The sequence below is a fragment of the Eulemur rufifrons genome, chromosome 16, assembly GCF_041146395.1.
Source record: "Eulemur rufifrons isolate Redbay chromosome 16, OSU_ERuf_1, whole genome shotgun sequence".
In the NCBI taxonomy this organism is placed as follows: domain Eukaryota; kingdom Metazoa; phylum Chordata; class Mammalia; order Primates; family Lemuridae; genus Eulemur; species Eulemur rufifrons.
The window spans coordinates 87,225,102-87,252,576 of record NC_090998.1 but is presented as its reverse complement, the minus strand read 5'-3'; the positions used below and the strand labels follow the sequence as shown (position 1 = coordinate 87,252,576).

At 56.4% G+C, this 27,475-nt stretch overlaps 1 protein-coding gene across 3 annotated transcripts in view; it reads right to left on the bottom strand.

The window, feature by feature from the left end:
• Positions 1-27,475, bottom strand: part of TRIOBP (TRIO and F-actin binding protein) — a 56,543-nt gene that overhangs the window by 10,794 nt on the left and 18,274 nt on the right. The window contains exons 6-15 of one of the 3 annotated variants that reach the window (XM_069491801.1): positions 24,061-24,175; positions 22,363-23,388; positions 19,284-19,361; positions 17,003-17,140; positions 7,353-7,409; positions 4,777-4,884; positions 4,556-4,645; positions 4,089-4,198; positions 2,030-2,555; positions 1,188-1,298 (exon numbers count right to left, since the gene is read on the bottom strand). In XM_069491801.1, coding sequence (XP_069347902.1) covers positions 1,188-1,298; positions 2,030-2,555; positions 4,089-4,198; positions 4,556-4,645; positions 4,777-4,884; positions 7,353-7,409; positions 17,003-17,140; positions 19,284-19,361; positions 22,363-23,388; positions 24,061-24,175 — 2,359 coding nt within the window. Of the gene's footprint in view, positions 1-469; positions 1,038-1,187; positions 1,299-2,029; positions 2,556-4,088; positions 4,199-4,555; positions 4,646-4,776; positions 4,885-7,352; positions 7,410-12,651; positions 12,830-17,002; positions 17,141-19,283; positions 19,362-22,362; positions 23,389-24,060; positions 24,176-27,475 lie in introns of those variants that run through there. The other 2 variants (XM_069491803.1, XM_069491802.1) reach the window with 2 other exon arrangements.

Below are 27,475 nucleotides of genomic sequence, written 5' to 3'. Positions count from 1 at the left end.
GGAAACGTACAGAATCGCGTGCCATCTCTTCCCAAGTCCGTGCTCAGACTTCATGGTGACAGCTCACGGCCACGCTAGCGGGAGTATTTACACCATGGAAATTGGTAAATGTTACAGATCAGAGATTGATTTATTGTTCTGTTCATTGCCCAGACTTAAGGGATGAAAAAATGCTAATAATGCAGATTAAACTTAAAAGTGTATCATATCTATAACCATTACATTGTAAATAGAACAAAAAATTGCAGGAATATTCTCCATAGAAAACTGTTATTTGATTCAGCAAAGAAGTTGCTCACAACATTGACCAAGTTTCAACATACATCTTCTCATCTTACTCATAGGCATAAACAAAAACGTCAACCAGTACACGTGTTAGAGCTACAGCTGTTTCTTAACTAGTTATGGATACAAGAGTATGGAAAAATCACTGAAAGCATTCTGAGAAAGATCCATTTGCTATATGGAATTCACAATAAAAAGGCTTTTTTTTATTTGTAAATTATAAATTGTGTACTAACCATCCTTTATATCAGTAAAACTTAGAATTAATTTATTTAAGTATACGTGTACACACACACACACACACACATTTTTTCTGGAGAGCTAGTTGTCCCAGTTGTGACAACCAAGTGTTTCCAGACATAGCCAAATGTCCCCAGGGGGACAAAATCACCCAGGTCGACAACCGCTGTCTTAGGAGGAGGTGAGCTCCCTGAGCGCCATTGGAGGCTCCCGTGTGCTGCAGACCTCCTTGTTCAGGGCCTTGGCTCTGGCAGGTATGAGCAGAATTTCCCTGTGTTTAGGGGGTAACTCCCAGGACCACTAGCTCCCCACTCCCCCAGGGTGGTGCAGAGGAAAGGGTCCAAGTGCAGAGTGTCACACGGGGACTCACACACAGGCTCTGTAGTCAGCTGGACCCATGCTCAAATCCCACCTCTGACACCTGCAGGCGGGGTGACCTCAGGCAAGTCACATAACCTCTCAGAGCTCAGTGGCCTTGTCTGTAAAATGGGCACAGTGATCATGCCCACTAGCTGTGGGGAGATTAAATGAAACGATGCATGTCAAATGCCTCACACAGGTTCCAGCACACAGGAAGGGCTCCCAAAAACTGAGCTGTTTTATGAGAACACAGCAACCAGAAACCTGCCCCCGTTCCCCACAAAACAGCTCCTCAGCCTTACCTGGGAGATGTAGCCCGGGGGGATGTGGCCGTCCTCCAGGGATCTAGGTGCATTCTGAGGAGCCTCCCCTCGGACACGCCACGCCTCCAGCTGGGCCCGAAGAGACTGCACCTGTGAGGGGAGGAGGCCAGGTCAGGGGGGGCCTGGAAGCGGGGAGAGGGCTGGTGGCAGGCAGTGAGGGCCCACAGGCTTCCGGCGCCACATGGATGCAAGCCCAGCTCCCTGGGATGCTTACGAGCAGCCCCGGGTTGGAGAAGGGCAAGTAGCCCAGGTGCGGACATGTAGGTACGGGGGACATCTGGCTGTTTCCGGGATGGCCAGGTCAATGACCTGGGAGAGCCCTGGCCCACAGAAGACTAGACAGGGTTGGGAACAGACAGCACGGTCAGAGGTATTTACCACATTATATAGGTGGCACGGGAAACAGCTTAGAGCCTCAGTTTTCCCATCAGGAGAACTGTGACAAGGTCTACCCGATGGGATCACAGGACTGTTGTGAGGATTACGTGAGTCAATGTAGTTAAAGAGGGCCTAGGACAAGGCTGGGCATGTAGGAGGTGCACAGTAAATGGTCTCTCCCTTCTCTTCCCCTTTTCTCTTCTCTGTGACTGCTGAGGGCAGAACTAGGAAGAACAGAACAGAACAAAACAAAACAAAACAAAACACCAAGGTCCAGGGAAGAAGATTCAAGTTCAAAAGGAGTCTGAGGTGCCAGACAGTGGCTCAGGGGTGAGCTCCCCATCACTGTAGGTGTACAAGACAAATGCCAGAGCATGAATGCAGGGATTGGAGGGGTGCTGGTGGGTGAAGGTGCTCCCAGAGAGGCCAGCTGCTATACCTACCTCCTTTTCCAGTGCCTCGTGGCTGTCACTCGAGGGCCCCCGGCGCTCCCCGCGGCTTTGGTTGAGCAGAGCAGTGAGCGGCACCCGCTTGTTCTCCCGCAGGGGCAGCTTCTCCAGCTCCTGCCACTTCTTCTCGATCTCCTCGCTGAGCCGGCTCTGCTGGTCCTCGGTGAGGGGGGCGCCCAGACCTCGGCGTGGCCCCTCACCAGCGGGAACCTCGGGGGCCCTGCTGTCTGTGGCCTCAAACCACTTGCGCCGCTCCTCAGAGCGCTGGGCCAGGTCCCGCTCCAGCTCCTCCTGCTTGGCCGGGCGGTCAGGAGCGCGGGCTGGGGTGCGGGCCCGCTGCGGGGAGCCCTGGGTCAGCGGGGAGAGCTCCACGTAGTCCAAGGACTGCCGCTGCCCATCTGCCTTCCGAGGGCTGCCCCGGCCAATGACCTCAGAGCACGTCCGTTGCTCCCCCGCCTTCAGGGGGCCCTTCTGGGTGCCGTAGCTGTGCAGCGTGTTCTCCTTATTACAGTCGGAGAGCCTAGGGCACCAGCAGAGTCACATCAGGCAGGGCCTTGCCTGATCAGCCCCACAGTGAGCACTTCCAGAGCATCATCCAGGTGCCAGGGGCTGGGGACAGAGCCCAGGGAGGAAGCAGCCCAAACTAGAGGTTGAGAACTCAAGCTCCATCGTTAGTAGACCCTGGGAACATCCAAGCTCCACCACCCGCCAGCAGAGGGACCAGGGTATCTGGCTTCCTTTGCCCTCTCTGAGCCTCAGTTTACTCATCTGTAATATGGGACAACACCTCACAGGGAGGATGTAAGGACTAGGTGGGTGGATGTGGAAAGCAACCAGGAGGCCCTTTACAAAAGGTGATCAATGAGTTCAATGTGTCAGAGACGGGGCCCGGGGTTCAGGAGGCTCACAGTGGAATCGCGGGGATGCCCACGGTCACTGCTGAGGAGCTGAAGACAGGCACCTCTGGGTGCACAGAACACAAGTTGCTGAGACGGAACAACTATGACAGTTCTCTCCTTCCTCAGCCATTGTTGGGTATGTGGTCACCCAGCCGAGAACTACACTTCCCAGCATACCCTGCTGCTATGTGTGGCCACGTGACTACATCCCGCCCAGTAGGTGTGGCAGGTGGCTCCCTTTAAAGGGCTGGGACTCCATGAGAACCTAAGCAGTCCCCTCTGGCCACACTGTGAGCTGAGAGCCACAGAGCTGTTCCACCAGGCCTGCACTGCATACCTGGGGACTGTTCCCCAGAGGAAGAAATAAACATCTGTCTCGTTTAAGCCATCGTGTCTGGAGCTTCTTTGATAAAGCAGCCAAGCCTATATAGTAAATAAGTCCCACTGCACAGGACTTCAGGGTTTACAAAGGGCTCCAGGCACATCCTCACACATGCACAGACATGACACGCCAACGTGACAAAGGAGGAATCTGAAACTCAGGCGGGGAAGCACCAGCCTAAGGCTGAACAGCCAGGGTGTGACCAGGTTGGGGGCTTCCGGCTCACCCACTTCAACACCACGCTCTGTTCCTGCTGCCCAGCAGCTACAAGTTCCAGGTCCCCACGGGCATCTTGGGGTTTACACGTGTGGGGGTTCTTCCATAGGTAACCCAGCTCTCCTGCCTCCCTCTACCCAGGGCAGCCTCCAGAGGGAGTGAGCTCCTCACCCCAAGAGGGATGTTTACCAAGGCCAGACTACCTAGGCGGGCCTCTCCCTGACACCAGCTTAGACATGGCCCGCAGGGCACAGAGACAGGATAGTCACCCAGCAGGGGCTTTTGACCCACAGGCATCTTCCCCAAGGAGCCAAGGCCCCTTCCCAGTCTTCTAGGATGTGGGGGGATATACAGGCATGGCAGACCAAACCTCAAATTCTCCATGTATTTCTGCATGAATGCCAAGAATGCTCACTGCCCTCTTCCCATTTTGTTGATAGAGAAACTGAGGCCCAGAAGTCAGAGCCACAGGGCTCTCAGGTGAGTGCCCAGAACCCCACCCAGGGATGCACAGGTAAGTGCCTCCCTCAAGGCCCTGGTCCAGCTCAGCACATACTTGGTGACATCTGGGGCTGAAGCTGGACGCACAGTCTTCCTCAGAGCCTCGATCCAGTTCCGCCGGATGCCTGAGGTCATGGCCGACAAGGTATACACAGCGTCCTTCGTCTGTAAGTCCACCCCAGGGGTAGGTTGCCACATGACCAGCCCCGTGGCTTCCTTCCCACCATGGACCCCAGGGAGGGTGGCCCTTCCCCAGGAAGTTATCTAAGGTCTTGAGTCCAGAGCGGGCAGCCGGCACAAAACCTCCCTTCCACCAGCCTGGGGAAAAGCCCCACCATCATCCCGGATAAGCTAATGTTGACACCAGAGCTTCTGACTGGCTCTGAGCACAGGGCCTCTGGTAAATGAGTGACAGGGTGCCAGTCTCAATGGTGAGCCACATTTAACACCAAAACCTCCTCTGGGGCCTCCAGATATGCTGTCCCCCACCCTCGCCCCCATACCCCCTGCACGCAGCCTCACATGGATCTGGAATCCATAGTTGCGCTGTACCGCGAACTCGGTGACGTCCGTGCAGGAACGCAGGTCGATCTCACCATCCAGCTCATCGGCCTAGAGCAGGAGCACCCACCGTGGTCTGTGTGGGCCCCGGAAGACCCACTTCACTGACCCCAGCCAGGCCACCCCAGCCCCTTCTCCGGATGCATCAGTGCCTTACGGAGAGAGGGGCCCCGTTGTCTCACCTCCTCAGCAGTGGAGTCTCTGTAATACTTGAGGCTTGAATCCGTCAGCACAAACCAATGCTTCTTCCACTGCGAAGTAGAGGTGGTGGTGAGCGAGGGGGAGGGAGGCTGCAAGGAGGGCAGAATGAAAGAGCCCGTGTGTGCACTTCTGCAGGCATCCTGGGCGCCACCAGGGTGACCATTCTACACACAGTAGGGGCGGAGCAGCAATTTAGGGTCAGAAAACCCAAATCTGAGGCCTGGCCCCTCCACTTCCTCTCTGAGCCTCAGGGACAGCATCTGTGAAATGGGTCGACTTCTCCTCCATAACCACAACTCCCTTTCCTTCTTGGAGCCCTTCTCTGATTTACTGATGCTCCCTGACCCTTCCTGAAGATCGCCAAGGCTCCTCAGGTACCCCCTGCACAGCACAGATCAGGGAGGGGTCGTTACCTGCGTAGGGCCACTTGCCTAGCAAGTCAGGGACTAAGTGGGACCTGAACATCGCAAGTCTTTTTCCATATGCCCCCCGGATCTCCACAATGGTCAAGGATGAAGGGCTCCCAGAGAGCAGGACTGGAAGGAGGCCCAGGGTAGGCCCCTGTGTGCCGGGCACGGTCTGTTTCTTCATCTGCGTGCTAGTTACCCACACACGCAGCAAGTGAGGACACGCTAATGTGTACACTTATCTGTGATTTGAGCACCTTTCTGCCGTGCCTCTCTGCTCCAGCTGGGGCTAGGTTGGCAGGACACATAGGAAAGGGGTGCGGGCACCAGAAGAGCCTCATGTTACCCCAAGCTCCCCCCACCTCTGGGCTCTGGTCACTCCAGTGGAACGCAAGTCGAGGTCCACCCGTTGCCAGGGTCTGTGCATGTCACCCAGTCTCCTGCCCTCCTGGGGTTCCCCACACCATGGAGCCCTGTCCACAATGTTTGCTGCTTCAAGTACTTAGCTTTCTTTCCTCAAGAAGATGGTAAGATCTCAAGGGTATACAAGGATGACACTTTCTACTTCTTTCCACACCGCTTCCCCTGAGAAACAGGGTTTTGGCACCCAAGAGACCTGGGTTTCAGCGGCTCGCTTGCTACTGCGTGCCTTGAGGCAAGTGTCGCCCCTTCTCTGAGCTTCAGTCTTCTGACCTGTAAAGTAGGGCTACTAAGAAGTCCCTAAACGTTCTGCTGAGGTTAGAAGTGCCTAACCCTCCCGTGTGTCTCTCAAGCACTTGGCATAGGGGCGGACGCCAGGTTTTGGGGTCTGTTCTAGGAGGCTGGCCCTCTTAGCACTGTTCTGCTCTCGCTGAGTGGACCACATGCTGCTGAGGACCTCCACTGCCTCTCTGTAAAGCAGGGCAGGGGTTCTACGCCGAATCATTTCTTTGGCCCTTCCAGGCCTAGTCTATGACTATCTGGGATGGAGGTGGATGGAGCTCCGTGGGCCTCAGGCACCCTGAGTTCTAGGCCTGGGTCTGCCTACGGTGCTGCTAAGCCTGGAAGACACGGACACCCTCGTGGGCCTGTCTCCTGTCTGTGCACCAAGGGGTTGGGCTGGCCGAACTCCCAAGGCCCTTCCAGCTTGGACATTCCAAAACCCTGTGAGAGAGGCTGAGTAGCGGCCAGTTCTGGGTGGGGCCCATAATCCCTCTGCCCTCTAGGGACCCTGGGTGGGGAGGCCGGGAAGGGGTCACTGGCAGGGTGCCAGGCCTTGTGTGAGCCTGGACAGCAGCCACCGGGGGACGGGTGGCAGCCAGCGGTTATGGAAGGCTGTGGGCTGCAGGGAATCAAACATGTGGGCCGGAAACACAATGAGATTCCCTTTGGCTCTGAGCCCTGCCCGGCATGCGGGCCGCACACAGACCCGAGCCACAGGCGCATGCAGGGCTGGGGTAGGGCGACGTCCCCTCCCAGGCAGGGTGGGCAAGAAGCCAGCTCCAGCTTCCAGGCTCCAGCCTGGCCGCCGAAAGAGCGGAGCTAGTGAAACAGCCACTGTCCCTTCTGGTTCCAAGGGCAGATACATCAGAGGACGGGAAAGGTCAGTATGTGTCAAGGGCTATGTGGGACCCTTTCTACGCTTGATCTCTGTGACCTTGTCATCCACTTTGGAAAAAGTCATCACTGCCCATTATGCCCACGTCATAGACGTGGCCACTGAGGCCTAGAGGAGGCTCTGACTCAGCCAGCAGGGCCCTGGGTTGCTAAGCCCCAGCCCTATGGACGAGTGTTTGAGAATTTGCGTGTGACAGCCAATCTCCATGAGCCCTTCTGTGAAGACCCTCAACTCCCAGCCAAGGTCGTCCTGAGGAGCGACGGCCAAAAGGTGCTTGGAGAGAGCAGGGGGTGGGGCGTAGGGCGTGAGGGGCTAGGTGCCAGGTGGCCTCCACTCCTGCAGTGTGTGTCACTTTCACACACAGCAGACTGCTCCAGGAGGCACAGAGATGACTGGCACCCTCTGCCCCCACCTTGGACCCACCCCCACTCCCAGAGGCCAGGGTGTCTAGCAGGCTGGACATACCCGGGACAGCTCAGCCTCCTGGGCTGTCCTTGAGGGCCCCACAGCGGCACAAGCCAGTCTCCTCCCCCTTCCTCCTGGGCCCTCCTACCTCTCCAGGCTCGTCCAGGATCGACATCCATCCTTTCTTGAAGTTGAGCAGATCGGGCTGCGGGGAGATGAGGAGGCAGATGAGTCAGGCCCAGCAGGAAGCCAACTGGGGCTGGCGAAGAAGGCATGCTATACCCATTCTGCCCCAAGTCCTGCAGGACTGAGGTCCTGGAAAGCCAGTCGAGAGGGCTGGGGACCCAGGTGACCCCTAATCCAAGCAGGCTCCCTAGCCACTGAGGCAGCCTGGGCCCCTTTCCCCCAAATCCAGTATTTTCTGGGAGCTGTGAGCACTAGGTAGCTGGCACATACACCACAGATGGCCAAACTCCCCCACCAGCCCACCCCCTCATCTGAGAGTGGGAGGGGGTGGCTGGGGGAATTCTGCCTATGAAGAGAGCCCTAGAAAGCCCAGAGAACAGCCCGGCCCAGCAGGGCTGAGCAAACTGTCCAGCTCCTCTCTCTGACAGAGCCCAGGTGGCCTGCCAGGAACGTGCCTCCTGCTCCTGCCCACCCTGACCCACTGATCCACCTGTGGTCCAACCAGTCCTGCCCTTCTCTCGTCTCCTGAAGATCCTGGAAGGTAGAGCCAATCCCAGGCTGGGGTCAGAAGCCCTTGGACCGCCCTAGATGGCTTTGGGAAGGCCAGGGCAATGGCACCTCAGTCATGGCAAGCCCTACCTTCTGGGAGCTGCCCAGGGGAACACAGCGCTGGGGCCTGGGGGCTCCCAGCGGCAGCATGTTCCACAGGGGACTGTGCCAGGCACCCCCACCCAGGCCTAGATGAAGAAGCTGCTCATCCTGGCATTTTCCTGACCATGACCATCTGGTGGGTGCCAGCCACCAGACCGTCCCTGCCTGCTGAGGAAACCTCTCTCATCTAGGTCCTGGTCCCTCTGTGGTGTCAGCTCCTGCCCAATGGCAAGGCAGGGAGGGCCAGGCTGACAGGCAAGGAAGAGGCAGCCACCTGTTGCCATGGCTCTGAGCCCACCTATCAGCACCTACATCAAGGCCTCACCAGGCCAAGGTGTCTGGTTGCATGGAGGGAGCCGGTGGCATGGCTCAGTGGGGTGGGCAGCGACAGCGGCAGCTGGAAACCAGAGCCACCTGACCTAGCCACCTCTCCTGACCTGCCCTGCCCCCCCGGGGAGCCCTTTCTCAGGTGGAGGAAGTGGACCAAGAGGGGCTTGGGCTGCTGTGGATCCAGAACCATCCACTGCTATGGTCGGGGGACGTCAGCAGGCTGGCAGCCTCACCCCTACCCACTGCGTCTCAGCCCTTCTCTGCTACCTGTCTGAGGGAGGGGACACGGGCTCTGCTCAGAGCTGGGAAACCTGGGGCTGTGCTCATCCTCGCTGCTCTCTGTTCTGCCCACCCGGTCTCCTACCTGGGGTAGAAGCTGCCCAGAGTGGTCCCAGGCTAAGACTAAAGACTGGTGACCACACCTAGCTCCACTTCCCTTCAGTCTGGGACCTCTTGTGGCCCCAGGGCCTGGCATGGGGCCTAGCACAGCAGGCCTCAGGGAAAACTTGCGAATAAGTAGCTACCTTCTTTTACCTCTCTGATCTAAACTCCTGCATTTTGGGGGCAGTCCCCCTACCCCAGCTTCCTGGGCCCATGAAGCTGGCATCACTGGGAGGGCCAAGCAGCGTGGGCCAATTGGACTGCGCCAGGACTAGGACAGCAGCCACGGGCTCTGAGAGACTGGCCAAGGGCTCCCCACCCGAATGACAGGCTGGGACCCCAGGGGCTGCCTGGGAAGTGGAGTCGCTGTAACCTTCCTAATTCACAGCCCCTTTCTGAGCCCTGGCTGCCTGATGTGGCAAATGATGGGGGCATCCTGCTCTCCCCCAAGCTTTCTGAGAGGACTGAATGTACCTATACACGGAGAAGCCTGGCGACCCTCCAGAGCCAAGTACAGACGTACCACACGCCACGTCGGGCATGACATGGCACAGCAACCTTGGGGAGAGGAGGCTGCCATGGAGTTTTTAAACCCCCCTGGCAGGGAAACCTGCCCCCAGCGTGGAAAGGTCTGGTAACCTGTCTCACGCTGCAGCCTCACGCACGGCTGCTCCGCCCGCCTCTCCTCCAGCTGCAGGAGGCTCAGCTTCTCCTCCGTCCTGTCAGGAGCACTGACAGCTTCTCACAGGCCCGCACCCCCACCTTGGCCAAGGCCAGCCCGCCTCCTGCCTGGACCACAGACACAGCCCCTCTGAGCACACTCTGCCAAGGGGACTCACTCAAAAAGGCCTAGCACCACAAGCCTGCTTAAAATCTCCACGGATGGCTCCAGGTGGCTTCAAAACAAAGTGCCCCTGCTTCAGGACGCCACAACAGCTGGAACGCACCCTTCCAGCCTGGCCGCCCCTTGCTGAGGGCCCCCCCCCCATTTGTACCACCGCACAGGCCTTGCAGATCCCCAGCATGCGAGGACCCCCAGCCCTTCACACGTGCCCGTGTCCTCTGCCTGAAACGCTGGGCTGCCTCCTCCCCGCCGACCAGGCAAGACCCTGCTCAGGCCTTAAGATCAGCTTAATTGCCACCTCTGAGGTCCCTTTCCCAGTGCGTACCACACACCACACCACCAGCTGCCCCTGCAATGCCCTCCCACAGCCCCTTGGAGAGGCCTCCGCGGCATCCCTGACTATCTGGAGGCCATTTATTTATCCCTCCAAGGTTAGACTAGATGCCACGCAAAGTCGAAGACACGCTGTTCACCCCCCAGGACCAGGCACAGACAGGGGACTCAAGGAGTGTTTGTAGAAAAAAAGAACTTTCTAAAAAAGCATCAGGCACTATTCTAGGCCAGGAAATCAGCTGCAAATGAGAGCTATGGCCCCTGCCTGGTGGATCTTAGGAGAGACAGACAGTAAACAAGTGAGCAGGTATATAATTTGAGCCCGGCAGTGGCTGGGGAATGCGGCTCTGGGGCAAAGCTGCACCCAGGCTAAGGCAAAGCGGGGAAGAGGATCCTGACTCCAGGCCCAGCCCCAGCATCACCAGCTCCCCGGAGCCCCTAAGCAGTCACCCACTCACATAACTGTGCCACTGCACTGTACAGACCCCTGAGCCCGGGGCATGGGGTCAGGGAAAGGGTCAGGAGAGAGGAAGAGGGTGTACAGGAGGAACACCAGCTTGGAGCAGGCTCAGGTCTGAATTGCAGCCAGGGTGAACCCGGTGAACACTGTCGTTTTTTTGTTTTTCTGAGACAGGGTCTCACTCTATCGCCTGGGTTAGAGTGCAGTGGTGTCATCACAGCTCACTGCAACCTCAAACTCCTGGGCTCAAGTGATCCTTCTGCCTCAGCCTCCCGAGTAGCTGGGACTACAGGGCACACCACCACACCCAGATGATTTTTCCATTTTTTTGTATAGACGAGGTCTCGCTTTTGCTCAGGCTGGTCTCAAACCGCTGACCTCAAGTGATCCTCTGGCCTTGGCCCTCCGAAGTGCTAGGATTAAGGCATGAGCCACTGCGCCCAGCCCCAGTGAAGTCTGTTAATGGTGATCATGAGCCTCTTCTGCTCCAAAACCTTTCGAGGCTCCCCACCACCCGTGACCAAAGCCCATGCTGCTTTCCGAGCTTTAAGCCCCTCCTTCCCCACCCCCTCTCCATGCTGTCGCCATTCCCCAAACATAACCACCAGCCTTCGTCCACACTGCTGGCTCCTTCCTGGGCCACCTCCACATGACAAAGTCCTACAATCACAGGGGGACCTTCCTTGGGAAGCGCTCCTCCCACCAGCAGGGATGTGTTGTCCCTCCTCCAAGCACCCCACATGCTGCTTCCAGCAGCCTTACCCTGCTGCGCACACACTGCCCCAGGAGAGGCAACTACATACATGTCTTATCTCTCCCAGGAATGAGAACTCGGACAGACCTGGATATAAATTCTGGCTCAGCTAGGGATCAACTATGTCACCTGGGGCATGTTACTTTATTTCTCCGCACCTCAGTTTCCTCATCTGTTTCATGGGGATGTTACCACCAACCTTAAAGAATCAAATGTGGTAACGTGAAGCGCCCAGTTCAGGGCCTGGCAGGCACCCAGTGGGCAAAGCAAACACCCTCCTCCTGGCCCCAGGACACTGACTCAGCTCCTCCCCCCACATCCCTCCTGCTCCTGACAGGGAAGGGGAGGCTGCTGACGACAGGAAGGGCCAGCAGGGAGGTGGCAGGATGTGCGGAGACTGAGGAAGTCCAGCGCAGAGGCCAGGCCATCACACTCACAGGGCAGCGGCCCTGAGTGCCACGCCCCCCAGCAGCCCAGCCCACTCCTCATCAGGGTCTCTACTCACATGAAGGAGGACACACATGTGCACACACAGCCGGCTCATCCTCCCCCCAGGAGGGCCACCAGGCTGTCAGAGCCTCCCTAAGGCTCTGGCCAGAAATCAAAAGCAGCCCCACCCCTCCCTTCCAGAACATCATGGTCAGGAGGCCAGACTGACCTGGCAAGGGGCTACTCCTTCCCTTACACTTGGGGTGACCTCAGGGAACTCCCCAATGCCCCTCCCCATGCCCAGATTATCTGCTGTGAAATGGGGAGTACAGGGAACTCAGCTGAGAGGCTCAATATGGTAATTAAGGCACAGGAATTGATAGAACTTGGGTAAAGCTCACCCCCATAAGAAAGGTAAACCCCCGCCATCGCAGGCCTGCCCCACCCAAGGCCCCAGCGCTGCCGAGAGGGGGTAAGTCCGGGCGAACACGGTATTCCGAGCTTCACACGTCCCGGGATGGGCTCCCAGACCGTGGGGTGGGGCGGTCCCGCCCTTTCTCATTCACCCAGCCTCGGGCCCGCGCCCACACAGGCGGCCAGCCTTCCCAGGCCCGGGTCTGCGTGACCCATCCGAGCCACGGAGCGCCTGCTCCCAGCCCCAGGCGAGCCCCGAGCCCCAGGCCAGGCCCATGTCCGCTCCTCCCGCGACGCGGAGCCCGGGGAGCCCCGGGGGCCCCTGGCAGCTTGGGGGACTCGGGTCTTCCCTAGGGGGCTGGAGGGGAGGTGGGAAAGGGGCGGCCAGAATCCACTCGGGACGTGGGGCAGAAGGAGGGGGCGGCGCCCAGGACGGGCAGTTCCCATCTCTTGGGGGTCGCCTGGGTTCCTGGGGGAGAGTCGGTGAGGGAGGGTGAGGAGGCGGCCGCGGGGAAGCTGAGGCAGGTCTGGCCGGCGCGAGCCTCTGAGGTCGCCCTGTCTTCCGGCCAAGACCCCCTCGGCATCGGGAAGCGAGGAGGGGGCTGCCGGGAGGGGCGGCTCGGCCCCGCTTCGGCCGGGCGCGGAGGGCTGCCGGGGGCACTCACCGTCATGGCGGCGCCCCGGGGCGGCGGGAGCAGGAGGCAACGAGGTGCGAGGGGCTCTCGGGCCGGGCTCCGCGGCGCGGCCACCCCGCCGCCGCCGCCCCTCTCGGCCGCCCGCCGCCGCTCCTCCGGCCCTTCCCTTCCCCGACGCTGCCCCGGCCCCTTCCATCCGCCCATAAAACTTTTTTTTTTTTTTTTCAAACTTCCTGGGAGGACCCGGGCGGGCCAATGGGCGGCGGGGAAGCCGGGACAAACAGCCGCGGGGCGGCGGGCCGGCCAACCCGAGCGCCGGCCGGGCCGGGGCGGGGCCTGCCGCGACGGGACGGGCGCGCGAGGGCGGCCGCTGCGGGCGGATGGGCCGGAGGGAGGGCGGGGAGTGGGGCGGCGGGCGGTGGCGGCCGGAGGGCGGGCCGGCTCGGCCGCGGGCGCGCTGGGAGGAAGGGAGGGCCCGGCGCGCAGGTGACTCCGTCCGGCCACGGCCGGGGGTGGAGGGGGACAGAGAGTGGCCCCTCGTTGCCCAGACGACGCTCCCCGCCCCAGCCCCTAGTCGCCCGACGGGGACGTGGGCAAAGCATCCAGTACTAAGGACTCAGCAGGTCCCACTCGCCGAACCCCGCTAGTTACCTGAGTAATCGACATTTGCCCTTATCACAGACCTGAAAAGGAAGTCTCCTTGTCCCCATTTTACTAAGAGCAAAGGACTTTCAGAGGGGTCACCCCGCTTGCCCAAAGTCACACAGTAAGAAGAGAGGAACTTCCTAGCAAGTAAGCTGGACACAAAGTGAGGTCTTGAATGGTAGGGTTTCCCTCAAAGCCCACTCCTTACAAGCGGGTCCTTTTGGGTTAAGGACTTCGTTCTGGGTTCTCGGGTATCACACACCCACTGCTCATGTTCCCGGAGTACTTGCTTGAGGACTTTGCCTGCGGGAGTTAGTGAGCCCTGCAGATGAGGAGGGACCTTGGTGGAATGCATCGCAAAATGTACGAGGTAGCTTTGTGGCAGGCATAGTGGTTCAAGCAGTGTGTTACCTTAGGCAAGGCACTTAACTTCTTCGCGTCTCCCACAATTTCACCCTCTGTAAAATGGGGTAATGCTATTACCTTGTGAGGTTGCCTTAAGAATTAGGTGTTGGCCGGGCGCGGTGGCTCAGGCCTGTAATCCTAGCACTCTGGGAGGCCGAGGTGGGCGGATCGTTTGAGCTCAGGAGTTCGAGACCAGCCTGAGCAAGAGCGAGACCCCATCTCTACTAAAAATAGAAAGAAATTATATGGACAGCTAAAAATATATATATAGAAAAAATTAGCCGGGCATGGTGGTGCATGCCTGTAGTCCCAGCTACTCGGGAGGCTGAGACAGGACGATTGCTTGAGCCCAGAAGTTTGAGGTTGCTGTGAGCTAGGCTGACGCCACGGCACTCACTCTAGCCTGGGCAACAGAGTGAGACTCTGTCTCAAAAAAAAAAAAAAAAAAGAATTAGGTGTTAATTCTAGTAAAGGACCTGTGACCATCTCTTTATTCTTAGTTAGCTATCCTTAGGTAGGGGGCAGGGGCACTTGCAATAATGGCCATTTCAATTACTCTGCCATCTTGATTTGGGGTTCAGAAATGATTGCTCTTATAATTACTATCCCCATTATGCAGATAAAGAAATGGAGGCCCAAGGAGCTGGAATTCTTTCCTAATATTTCCTTCTGTGAGGCTCTCCCCCTTGAGGAATGAGGCTATGGGTAAGTCCATTTAACTCTAGAAACTGGCCTTCTGGCACCCATGCTGAGTTTTCCCGTGGTACCCCTGCACCTGGCTCAGGTATTCAGTCCTTGGGAGAGTGAGTAACAAACAGAAGATCTCACCCACCACCAAGGTCCTGGCCCAGTGGCCTGGGCACCTAACAGCACCAGCCTCTTGGTTGGTTTCCTGGCCTCTGGGACTTCCCTTCTAGTACCCTCAACCCAGTGCCCAGACCACTCCCTGCTCAAAGTTCTTCCATACATCACTAGTGCTGATAGATTCGCTCCACATTCCTGTACTAGGCAGCCGGCATCCACCATAATCTGTCCCCTGCCTGCCCTCCTCTGTCCAGCCACGCGCACATTTGACATGACAGGGACAACCACACTGGACTCCTGGGAATTCCCAGGATGAGCCAGGTCCTTTGTACCTGCTGACTGCACACATGCTCTGCTGTGTCTGGAACACTTCCCTTCCTGTCTTCTGTGCCCCAACACACACACGCAATCATGCACACACTCGTATACTCATTCTCTCTCCCCACAACCGCCGTCTAAATGTTTGTTTGCCTGAAAAATTTCTCCCTTCAAGTCTCAGCCCAAAGGAAATGTGCAGCAGACTTAGAAACTCCTTGCCCCGTGCCCCCTGCATCGATACATTTCCCCACTAAAGTGATGACCACACTGTTCTAGCCAGGTACATGTCAGTGTCCTCACCTGACTGTGCTCTTTGTGGGCAGGGCTGGAGTGTTTTTTGTCTGTATCTTGGCAGCCAGCCCAGGACTTCAGCCCACAGTACATCCTCAGTAAACATGGGTCAAACAAATGAATGCACAAAGGAGGGGACCACAACTCATCCTGGTAGGACAGAGATGGCACAGCCCCAGGAGTGAGTTATTAAACTGGCAGAGACCAGAGTCACAAACTTTGGGGTTATCGAGCCTCCAGCTGTTACTCTGTTGAGGATAATGAGGTAAGGCTCAGAGAAGGGAGACAGTGGCCTGTAGCACGCAACATGTTAGAGGCAGGACAGAACTCAAGGCCAGGCTTTCTGGCTCTTGGCGTTGGGCTAATTTCACTACTTCAGCCCAAGAGATGGGCTGCTCTAAGTAACTGTATGGGAGGCCCTGCTGGCAGTTCCATCCCTAGCTGCTGACTTTCCTCTTTCCCAGGTGAGAGAACAACTGCAGTGGCACTCACCAAGCCTCAGTTGTCACGTCTATGTAATGGGGAAGATTTGCAGAGACTCTAGGGGCTGCAGGAGGGCTCAGGGCAATGGCGGGGGGTGCTGTAAACACTTGGCTCTGAGGTCAGCCAGAACAGGGTTTGAATCTCAGCTTTGTCTCTTGCCCCTTGTGTGACTTGGAACAAGTGACTTTTCCTCTCTGAGCCTCATTTCCTCATCTGTAAAATGGACAATATGAATCTAACCTCACCTGGTAGTAAGGATCAAATGTAATCAGGCATGCCATGCACTGTGCTGGAAGCTGGGCGTATAGTAGGTGCACAATAATTGCTGGTTATCATCACCATTATTATCCCAGAGTGCTTTCCCCCATTTCTCGCCCCCTTCTCTCTACCGAGGAGAGGACTTACCTGACCCCTCCTGCCAGACATGCTGTGTGTCCGTGACCTTTAGTCAGTCTGATAAGGGAATGCTCGCCCATGGCTTGAAGGCACCAGATGGGTGGCTTAACCCCCAAAGAGCAGAAGAAAGGAAATTATAGAGTGGATGGGAGGGTTAGTGTTTGGACAACCTCCCTCCGCACTGACCTCTGTGCATCCTGGTCTCCCCGAGCCCTCCCTGCATCCCTGAGTCTCTGTAGATTTTTCTCCAATAGACAAATGTGGCAACCGAGGCTCACAGGCGAGAGTTTGGCTGCAACCCTTCTCTTATCCGGGAATGAGGAAATCAGCTCCTGCACACCCTAGCTGTGCAGCCTCAGGCAAGTCAGCTGACCTCCCTGAGCCTCAGCCCCTTCATCTGTAGAATGGACACGCTGTCTGTGTGTGCCTGGCCTAGTGCTGGAACACTTAGTGAGCCTACAGTAGTGAGAGTCAGCCTGTCACCGAGAGAAGAGATCCCACGAGCCAGCCTGTGGCCCTGCAGATGTGAAGAGGGTGCGAGGGAGCCAGTCACAGCCACCTCCCCGCCCTGCCCTTGAGGAAACCCCAACCAGAGGCCTGAGTGTTTACAGCCTCTCTGGGCAGGGGAGGGTTACGTAACGCCAGATGTTTGAGAAACTGGCTCAGGCCCAGGTCTGAGACTCACTTTGCAATCCCAGAACCCCTTGAAGGCCCGCCCTCCCTTCTCCCCCTCCCCCACCTGGCTCCCCTGGGCCCAGGGCTGGCAGGACGTTGCTGATTAGAAGCTTTTAGCTGTGGGATTATTCCGTCACCCCGAAAGCCAACACCCCCAGCCCTGCACTGGAGGAGGGGACCCACTCACTGGCAGAGACTGGGGAGCTTGAGAGCTCTGCTTCACTTCTCCTTTCACGTGGGGGCCCCACGTCCCTCCTTCTCGGCCCCCACTCTCTCTTCTTTGCCTAACACCAACCTCCTCCCTCCCCTCACCCTCTCTATCCACCCTCGCCCCTCCAGCCCCCCCCCACTGGAGCCAGCCTACCCTTTGCCACCTGAGGACCCCCAGAGACAGCAGGAACGGATTGAACAGCGTGGGCCGGTCCCCGGGCATCCGCCATGAGGTCACCAGTCGGCCCTTGAGTGGACTCCCAGCCTTGCCCTCTGCTGGCCTCTTGTCTGCCTGTCAAACAGGGTCCAGTGTTGGCCCCAGGTCCCTTTGGCGGGATGGGGACATCCCTGGCTGTAGCCTCCCCTGCCCATTCTGCCATGCCCCGGCAATGACCCAGGGCTCCCATCTTTCTCCCCTCCCAGAGCTGCCGAGGAAGAGCTGGTTAACTGATTCTCACTACACTGTGTTTGACTGACAGGGCTCCCGGGCTCAGCACCGTGGCTGTGCACCGCACCCCTGACCGTCAAACCCCGGCTGCCAGCGAGAGGGGAATGCAGACCACAGGTGTGTGTTCCACCCACATGGTGTTTTCAGATTATTTTTCATTAGGTTCCAATGTTAAATAATTAAGAGAGTTGATGTATAAACACGTATTTCCAGCTCCTCTTGAAATATCTAAAGATGTGGGCAGCCTGGGCCCATCTTCCCCATGAGCAACCATCTGGAGGCAAGGGTCACACAAGTGCCCCCGGGCCCACCCTTCTCACCGTTGTTAGCTGTCTGGCCTGCAGGGCATTAGGTTGTGACCCAAGCTTGAGTGAAAGGAATGAGTCGCAGACTTCTACAGACACCCCCGGCAGAACTCCAAAATACTCCCCCTTTGGAGTCATCCTTGTTGGGGAAACCGAGGCCCCAGCAAAGCAGAGGACTTGCCCAAAGTCACATAGCAAAGTTAGGACAGAGCCCAAGTGTCCCAACTCTCCAGAATCTGCAGATTCTCTGGAAGTGGAACTTGAAGCATCAAAGCACAGTTCCAGGAGGGCTTTGGGGAAAACAGTGCCCCACCCTGCTACCATCCCCTGGTCACAATCCCAACCGCAACCGTGCAACTGTCTCATCAGACTGAGCTCCTTGGTGGCACTCTCACCTCTGACCTGCACACAGGCATACAGAAGGTGCTCGCTAAGTGTATGTGCGTGTATGTGAGGGAAGGAATGAGGCAGTTATCAATGCTGTCCAGTCAAGGCTGCCTAGAGGAGGGTTGAGAGATTTTCCGTGTTGCTGGGACAGCCCCATTTCATAGAGACTAGAGGGGGCCCTCGTATTGCTCTTTCTTCTTTGTTCACAAACTGCCTCCAGGAAATGTGAAGAAATAACCCAGAAACAGGAAGAACAAAGTTGTCAGAGCCTCCAGGAGGGCTGGGAGCACCTTCACTGATCAGGGTCGCCATCCCCTCCCCATGTCACAGATGGGAAGACCGGTCCCTCTAGCAGTCATAGCACTGCTGAGCGAGGCCACACAGGAAATGAGGGCAGAGCCGGGCAGCAGCATGTCAGGGTGGGGGTCTTAAGCCCTGGGTTCTAGTTACAGTCCGGCCACTGGCTGGCTGTGTGACCTGGCATGACTCCCCTGCCTCTGTTTCCTCACCTGCACAGTGAGGGGCTGGGCAGAATCCCCCCAGCTATGATTAGCAGCAGGGCCAGGACTGGGGGCTCCAGGCTGCCAGACAAATGCTCCCTGTCACACCTGGCTTTTCAGGAGGCAGCGGGGAACAGCAGGACAGGAAAGCACAGCCCCAAATAGTCTGTCTCATTGTCCCCCGCCTCCCAGGGCCCTCAGCTCTGACCTCACCTCTCTGGAGGCTGAGTGTGATGAGAACAGTCTGTTTGGCAGGTCGCGGGGAGGGCGGGGCAGAGCTGTGCCGCCAGCTGCAGCCAGGCCTCAGAGCAGCCTTGGTGGGTCCCGCCCCCTGCACACATCTGTCCTGCCTCCAGGACCCTGGAGTCCCTCCAGGGCCAGCTGACTGTGGTACCTCCTCAGCCCTCTGACCCCAGCTTCCGGAGCCCTGCTCGTTCTCTCAGCCTTGCCCGGCCCACTAGAACCAGAAGGACCTCGTCCTCAGAAACCATCAGCGCCAAACCACCAGTTTCCCGGGAAAGGCAGTGACCTTTTCAGGGAATCCAGCAAGTTGGAAGAACAGCCCTGGGCTTCTGACCCCAGGATCATCCACCTACCCAGGTCCCTGAGCCAGAGCTGACTCCTGACGGGCTCCTCCAGAGCCCCCTCTCAAGGCCCCCCATGCATGCAGATGACCCTGTGACAGAGCCAGCCTCGGTCTGGATGACCCAGAGCTCTTCCAAGGAACTCAACCCACCTCCACCTGGTTTCCCTTCCCTTCCCCTCCCTATGTGCCCATGCCCGTGACCCAACTACCGAGTCTGCCTGCTTCTGCTCAGTCAGGAAGTCTTGGCCTCTGCTTGGTTCTGACTCCTCAGGCTCCGCTGGTTGGAACTGGAGAAAGGCAAGGACACAGCTTAGCCTGGCTCATTCCCTGGGATCCATCATCTCTATTCACTTCATCTATCCATTTATCATCTATCAGCCAACATCCAGCCAGCATCCAGCAACAGTAGATCCATGTATCCATCCAACCAACCATTCGATGTGCACCTCACATTGCCCGCCCTCTCATCTATCCGACATCCACTGTCTGCCCTGTTCATGTCATCCTCTATTGATCCATCATATCCACACACCAAACACCCATGTATCTTTCCTCCATCCACCCATTGTCCACCTACCCTCCAACATCCATTCACCATCCAACATCTGCCGTTTATCCATCCATGCAGCAACTGTCCATCCACGTTCCACCCAACATGCATCCATCCTTTCATTTCTATGTACCCACGCATCACCTAAGCAACTTCCATCATCTGTCCATCATCCATTTGTCACCCAGATATCCATCCATCATCCACCCATCTGTCATCCATCCAACACTTGTCTATTTGTCATTCGTCTAACATACATCATCTACCCATCACCCATCCATATGGTCATCATCCGTCCTTCACCCATCATCTACCCACTGACCCCTCCATCGTCTGTCTTGCATGCACTCAAGCACCCATGTATCCACCGAGCTGGGCCCCTCCTTTATGTCAGGCCCTGGGCTGGGACCAGAGGTACAGAGAAAAAGTAGGCCCATCTCCTGCCCCCATGGAGCTCATGTTTCTTTTTTTTTTTTTTTGTTGAGACAGAGTCTCACTTTGTTGCCCAGGCTAGAGTGAGTGCCGTGGCGTCAGCTTAGCTCACAGCAACCTCAAACTCCTGGGCTCAAGCGATCCTACTGCCTCAGCCTCCCGAGTAGCTGGGACTACAGGCATGCGCCACTATGCCCGGCTAATTTTTTCTATATAGATTTTTAGTTGTCCATATAATGTCTTTCTATTTTTAGTAGAGACGGGGTCTCGCTTTTGCTCAGGCTGGTCTCGAGCTCCTGACCTTGAGCGATCCACCCGCCTCGGCCTCCCAGAGTGCTAGGATTACAGGTGTGAGCCACCGCGCCCGGCCGAGCTCATGTTTCTTATGGGGCAATGACAACCAGTGTGACAGATGGAGGGAAGCAAAACTGCTAAGCCCAGAAGGGGACTATTATGAGCCTGGGGCTGGGTCGAGTATTCAGGAAAGGCTTTTCAGGACGGGGCATCTAACCTAGGACTTGAACAATGAACAAGCGCTTGGTGGCTGGAGAGGGAAGGGAAGAACATGCTAGGCAATGAGAACGGCATGTGGAAAGGCAGGGACATGTGTGCCCTACAGTCAGCTTAGCACAACTAGAGGCAAATCTGGGCTGGAAGGAAGGGAAGAAGGCCTTGAATGCCATGCCAAGGGTTTCATAGAGGGGAGCACCTGGTACTCCCACCCTCCCCATTCACCATCTCCTGGCCTCCCGGGACTCCCAGGAGTCACTGGACAAACTCCTGCAAGGGTCTATCCAACCCCTGCCTTCCTTTGGACCAGGCCAGCCTGAAGCACCCCAGTGTCTACCAGGACAGAGCAGCTCATCCTCCCTGAGCTGCCTGTGGTCTGCTTGCCTCCCCAACCGGTCTAACAACAGCTTGAGGGCAGGACCAAGCTGGGTCATCCCTGCATTTTTGGTGTCTATTTGCTGAATTGATGAGATGGTTAACTGATAAAAGGCACAGGGAAGTATGGGGGGGTGGGGTGTCCCCAGTCCTCTCATGAGCTCAGGGGCTTCACAACGTGGTGGTTAAAAGCACAGCCTTTGGAGTGGACACTGATCTTGTTTCTCACGACTTATGCACGTGTGACCCGTGGCAAATGCCTGACAAGTCTGAGCTTCATTTTCCTCATCTATAAAATGGGGACAGTGGCCACTGCCTCATATCCACCTGAGACACATATGGCAAGACATGTAAAGGAGCTCCCAGGGCCTGGCACAGGACACACCCTGCTGCCTGGAAGCTCTGAGCATCCGGGCAGGAGGCAGCCTCAGACTGCATTGAGGAGATGGGGAGGGTTTGGACGGATAAGCAAGAGTCTCCGCATCACTGAATGGTGCCTGTTAGAGAAGCAGTTGGTCCCATTTTACAGAAGGAGACTGAGGCCAAGACAGGCTGGTGTCCAAAACCATGTGCCATCCTCTTGGGGAGCAGATGCCAGGCTGCGGGGCTCTGGGCTCCAGGACCCTCCTCCTGTACCCTCCCCCATCTTCAGATAAATGCCCTGGGCTTTGAGGCAGCACCAAGGTACCACTGAGGCAGGGAAGGGTGAGCACCTGCCTACTATGTGTTGGCCACTCAGCCTGCTTTGCACATGGCCCTCATTTAAGCAGCCTGTCTTGGCAGCCAACTCAACCCAGTGAGCACTTATGCAGCCTCTTCTCTGTGTCTGAAAGGAGGTGTAGGGGCCAGAGAAGGATCAGGGACGCTGTCCTGGACTCAGAAACTTGGGGTACAGCAGCGGGGAAGGGAGGGGACATGACCACATTGGCTGCAGTCCCAGGCAGGGGCAGGTCTGAGCCACCAGACACAACATGAACCAGGTGTGGTGGGCCAGGAGGAGAGCAGGCCCTGGCCAGAGCATCTTGCCTGAGGCCTCAGGAGGTCTACACCGACCAGACCTGGGTTCCACGCCTCCACCCCTCACTAACTGTGTGACTTGGGCAAGTGGCTTAACTCTGTGCCTCAGTTTCCTAATCCATAAATAAATAGCATCTTTCTCATGAGGTTGCTGTGGAGACTAAATGGGGAAAGTACATATAAGACTAGGGCTTGGCATGTAGTAAATGCTGAAAAACATGTCGGCCATTACCACTGTCGGGCCAGTTTGGTGGTCGGGGCGGGTCTCGGTCAGCAGGGAAGATGAGGGCTAAGCCTAAAGGCTGTGCAGGAGCTGAGGCTACTCAAAGGGGAGGCCTTTCGAAGGGGCCTTGTCTGGGATGGGCTGGCTTTCTGGCTACCTTTCGGAGGGGAGACTGACTTACCTCCAGCTCTGGCAAGCTGGGGCGTCTGGGGCTGTCCACAGTTGAGGTCTCTGGTCCACTTGTCACTTTGGTCTTTGGCCACTGGGTGGAGGTGTAGGCAGGGCTGGGCGGCTCAGCCGGGCTCTGGGGACACTGCCCAGGGCTGTGTCCATTGACTGTGGTGGCCTCGGCCCAACCTTCAGGCTGGCTGTGTTGCTCTTGCTCCAGGACACCCTTTGTGCCTGGGGTACCTGGCTCTGGCCCTGAAGCCTTGGCCGAGTCACCCCGGCGTCCAGCGGGGTCCTTGTGGGGCAGCCGGGCCTGCAGAAGCTCGAGGAGGCCTTCCCAGTCCAGCCTTGGGAGACGGGCCCAGGTGCCTTCTCCAGGTGCCCGGAGAAGGCCCAGCAGGTCAGTCCAGTCGAGCTCGGGTTGCCTCTCAGGGCCATGCGGGTGTGGGCACGCTCCCTCAGCCCCCCAGCCCACGGCAGTGGCTGTCTCAGGCTGCCGGGGGTGTGAGAACTCTGCCGGGCCTACCCAGGAGTTCTCTGGGGGGCTCACAGGCTGGTCGAGACTGGACAGCTCCTGCAGGCTGCCCCAGGCCCTCCGGGCCGGCTTCTCGGGGGGCTCCCCCCAGGCCTCTGCCTGCCCCCAGCTCTCCCTGAACTCCCTGGGAGGGCCCCTCTGTGTGTCCTCCAAGGCTCTGGCAGCCCCCAGGCTGGGCTCCCTACATCCTCGCCAGCCTCCAGGGCCCGGGCCCTCCTGGCCACTCCAGCTCCTCTCCCTGGGCCTGTGAGGGCACTGGGACCCTGGCAGGTCCTCCTGACTCTTCCACCCCCCCAGAGGCTGTCTTGGGCCCACTCGGCCCCTCTCTGGAGGTCTCTCTGTCCGTGGCTCCCTCTCAGGGGTCCTAGCTGATATCCTGGGGGACAGCGAGGACCCCTGGAGCCGCCGGTCCCCCTCAGACTGCCTCTCAGGACTCCTGGGATGAGGGGGCTCCGCTCGGCTCCGCCGGGCTGGTTCTGCCTGTTTGGCAGGGGGCTTGGTCACCTGAGGATGAGGTGAGGGGGCAAGGTGAGGCTCCCGCTGGCTGGGTGGCCTCTGCATGTCTTAGCCCAGCCTGGGAGAGGCAAGGCTGTCCATGCAGCAGCCTGGATCAAAGCAGGTTGAAAGTACATAGGGCCCACTTTGGGGGGGTCAGCTCTTCCTTCTGACCCACTTTTCTCAGTTCCAGAAAGAGATCTGCAAAGAACTGCTCACTTTCCTGGCTTCCCCCTCCCCCCAAGATATTGATTCCAACCTGGGGTATCAGGTGCTAGACTTTCCACCACTGATACCCCATTCCTCTGTGGTGGGCCTTGCCCTCTAAGTTTCTTTAGAGACACAAATCCACCCCCCCCACCCCCACAGAGAGAGCCTTTAGGGCCAGATTGATGTATCTGAGGCTTTCCCCAAAATCTCCTCAAAATAGCAGGTACCTAATGAACGAAGTAGACAGCATGGGGGGGCTGTCTTCAAGGGACTAATTTGGGGTCCTTTATATTTTGCCAAGAGCTACTGGCCCTTAGGGAGAGGGGTGAGCTGGAGAGGGGGACACCCATGACTGGGGCTCTGACATGTTCATAGAGGACCTCCCTGCCCAGGACCCTTGCCTGGCACCTAGGGGGAGGGGAGAAGCAGTGGCTGCCCCTTGGGGTGTCGGGGCTGCGGGGCGGTGCTCACCTGCTTGCTGGGGGCAGGGCTGGACTGTCTTCGGAGAGGTTGGCTCTGACCTTGGCTGGGCCGCTGCAACGGTCCCTCGTCCCGGGCCTGGAAGGCCCCCGGTGCCTCGGACTTCCTATGAGCAAATGCAGCCGCTCCTCTGAGGGCCTTTGGGACTGTCCCACTCCCAGCACCCGAGCCGCTCCACTCCCGCCACCCCCCGGGAGGAGATGTAGGAGATCCAGGGACCCACTGCAAGCTCACTGAAGTGCCCTTAGCGAGGGCTGGCCTCAGTTTCCCCTTCTGAAAAATGGGGGTTGATCAACACGGCCGTATTCTGCCTCCTGAGGCTGTTGTGAAGATGGTCTGAGAAAAGGGGCGAGTGAAGGCAGTGTGGGGGGCCTGGCCTTGGTTGCCATGGCTGCCTCCTGTCTCAGTACTTCCTGCTACCACCACCCCAAGCAGCCCAGATAAGGTTAGACTGGTCCTTGTGGGAATTATGATTTATTGAGCACCTACTGTGTACCAGGCACAGTGCACACATCATCATTACAGCAAATGTTTATTGAGCACTTCCTATGCTCCAGGCACCAAGCTCTTGTACGTATGATCTGACCCCACAACCCATGCGGTGGGGACGAGAGCAGCCGAATGTCACGTGCCCTCACCGTCCATTCTTTCTGCCCTTTTCCTGTCCATATTGTACATTTTGGATTTCTCTGCCTTTATTCCCCCTGGTGCTAACAGAATTCCAGCACTTGGCCTTTGAAAGTCCAGGCTGTCCTAGCTGTTGGCAAAAGAGCTCTCAGCAAGATCAGAAGGAAGAAACGTTCTCTCCTCCCTGACAACTGCAGAAAGGCCAACATAAACCGTCCAGGCAAATGTCACTTCTAAGACACCCGGACTTCAGGCATTGTTGCCGCATCTGACAAAGATGATCTCTAACCTGTGTACAGAGTCGCTAGTCCCAGGTAGTCTTTGGGAGCCACAGTGATTAGCATTTAACATGACGCCTCCCTTGCAAGGTGGGAAGACTAAACAGAGTCTCCCCTCCCATACCTAAGGGTGCCACAACAAAAGACCCAACTACTCCGTGAATATTTATTTCCATGGAGTTTGCGAGTCTGACTTCAGCTCAGTTGGCAAGTGGAGCCGTGTCTCTGGTGGCCGAACCAAATCGGGAGGAGAAGCTTGAAAAAGATGCCCCTGGACCCGGCGGAGAGCCCAGGTAAGAGGAAGCGCGGCACAGGCCTCCAGGGGCGCGACCCGCGCTCTGTCGTCTGCCTGCAGCTAAGGGACCGTGTTGGGACCACGCAGAGGCTTTGAAGAGTAAAAAGTATGGGATTGGGGTTTGTGTTGTCTTATGGCTTTTGCCAATGTCATTAGAATCAGATCCATAAAGTACAGTAATTTGAGTTTTCAGCAGTTCTTAGCAGCTGATTCGGAGAGGAACCAAATTTCCCTGGAGTGTTTCTAAGCTTGAGGTCTCCTGAGCAGGTTCAATTTTTAATGGAACTTGATGAGTGAGTTTCCTTGCTCGGTGAGAGCTGAGGCCTTAGAGTGAGTTTCCCCCAGAGCTGGGTGTAGGAGCCTTGTGAAGCAGAAGCCCCAGACATGACTGGGTGGGAAGCTCCTCCCTACTGGGGGGGATGGGAAATGGCGGAAACACTCGGTGCAGTGGGCAAGGCACATGGGCGTCTCTTTCGAACGGATGCACTTTCCTTACAAACTCCAGCTTGCTCGGTGAGCATTCCTGCTGAGACTGCTCCTTCCTTTTCTCCCCCATGCGGAATTGAGAGATAGGCGTGAGGGACTCAGGAACCTCCCGAGACCGCAACGGAGACCCCGCTTTTCTGATGCTGAAGCAACAGTGTCTCCTCGGGCCACCTGTTCCTGAGGGTTGGTGTGGCTGTGTCAGGGATGACAAAGGAAACATGTTTCCTTTGGAAGCTTAGATGGGTTCTTCAACCTCCAGAGAGAATTAAAGGACCAAAGCCATCAAGTCTAGCAAGTCCAAAGACGGCTCTGTTTTGAATTCAAGAGATCACGGAAGGTTTATATGACGCTAAGATAAGAGATTCCAAAGGCATCTAAGGAAAAAAAATTGAGACATCAAGCTAAAACTCCTAATACTTTGATGTGGTAGCCCTTTAAGACAATTTTCCAGGTTCAGAACAATGCTCGGACACAGTAGATGCTCAATAAATACATGTCAGCTGAATAAATGGGAGAAAAGACACCCACCAGTCCGCAAGGACAGCAAATTCCAGTCTGTCCCTTACACAGATATTTTAATAGTTTTAAATATTTCATCTTTAGAGGACAAATGGTTTCTACTTGGAAAAATGCCATGTAAGAGGAAAAAATTTAATTAGTGGAGTTATAAAACCTTGATTAAAAGGTAAATAATCTACTTCAAAGACAGTAGAATGAAATCTGGAGATGTAAACAATTAAATGGTTCATAAAAGTGTAAACATATTCCTGATTTCTATTATAAACACTTTATCTCTCTACAACTTATTGTCTACGGCCATACAACCCGGAACATGCCCGATCTTGTCTAAAAGTTATCCTGGGGGGAAGATAGAAAGAAAAAAATTCACTTTGGTTTAAAAACCTTAGTGTCCCTGCTGAGTGATCAGATTAGACAAAGGTATGCAAACTGACATCAGGCTGAAAATAATAACCATAAAAAAGTTGAGGAGTCCACTCGCTCAAGACCCCTTGGGCGTGGTTCCCGGCCATGGTCCTCAAATTTGGCTCAGAATAAACCTCTTTAAATTATTTAAAAAAAAAAAAAAAAGGTGGAAGACACGGAGGACTTACAGGCAGTGACACTACTCCCTATGATACTACAGTGGTGGATGCTTGTCACACATTCGTTCAAACCCACAGCGTGTACAACACCAAGAATGAACCCTAATGTCAGCCATGGACTTTGGGTTTAGGGTGATTTGTCAGTGTAGGTTCCCGGATTGTAACAGACGTACCACTCTAGTGTGGGATATTGATAGTGGCAGACGGTGGGCGTGGAACTCTGTTTTCTGCTCAATTTTGCCGTGAACCTAAGATTGCTCTAAAAAAACGTGTATTTTTAAAAAGGCCAAAGAAAGAATTATACTAGCACTGGGACTACATAGTTGTCACCTGGATATGAAATGGATCAAGCTTACTGGAAAAGGAAACTTGAAGAATAAGAGATAAAGTTTCTCATGTAGATTCAAATCTAAGAGAACAGTGGCAAAGAGAGGAATTTTAGATACTAAATATTACATAGCCCTTTAGGGTGAGGGAAATATTCTAAAATGTGATCATGGTGATGGTTGTGCCACTTGGTAAATATACTCAAATTCACTGAATTATACACTGAAAGTTTTGAGACTTTCAGACCACTTTTTGTTGTTCTCTTGACCCTAACTAGGTCTAGTCCTTGA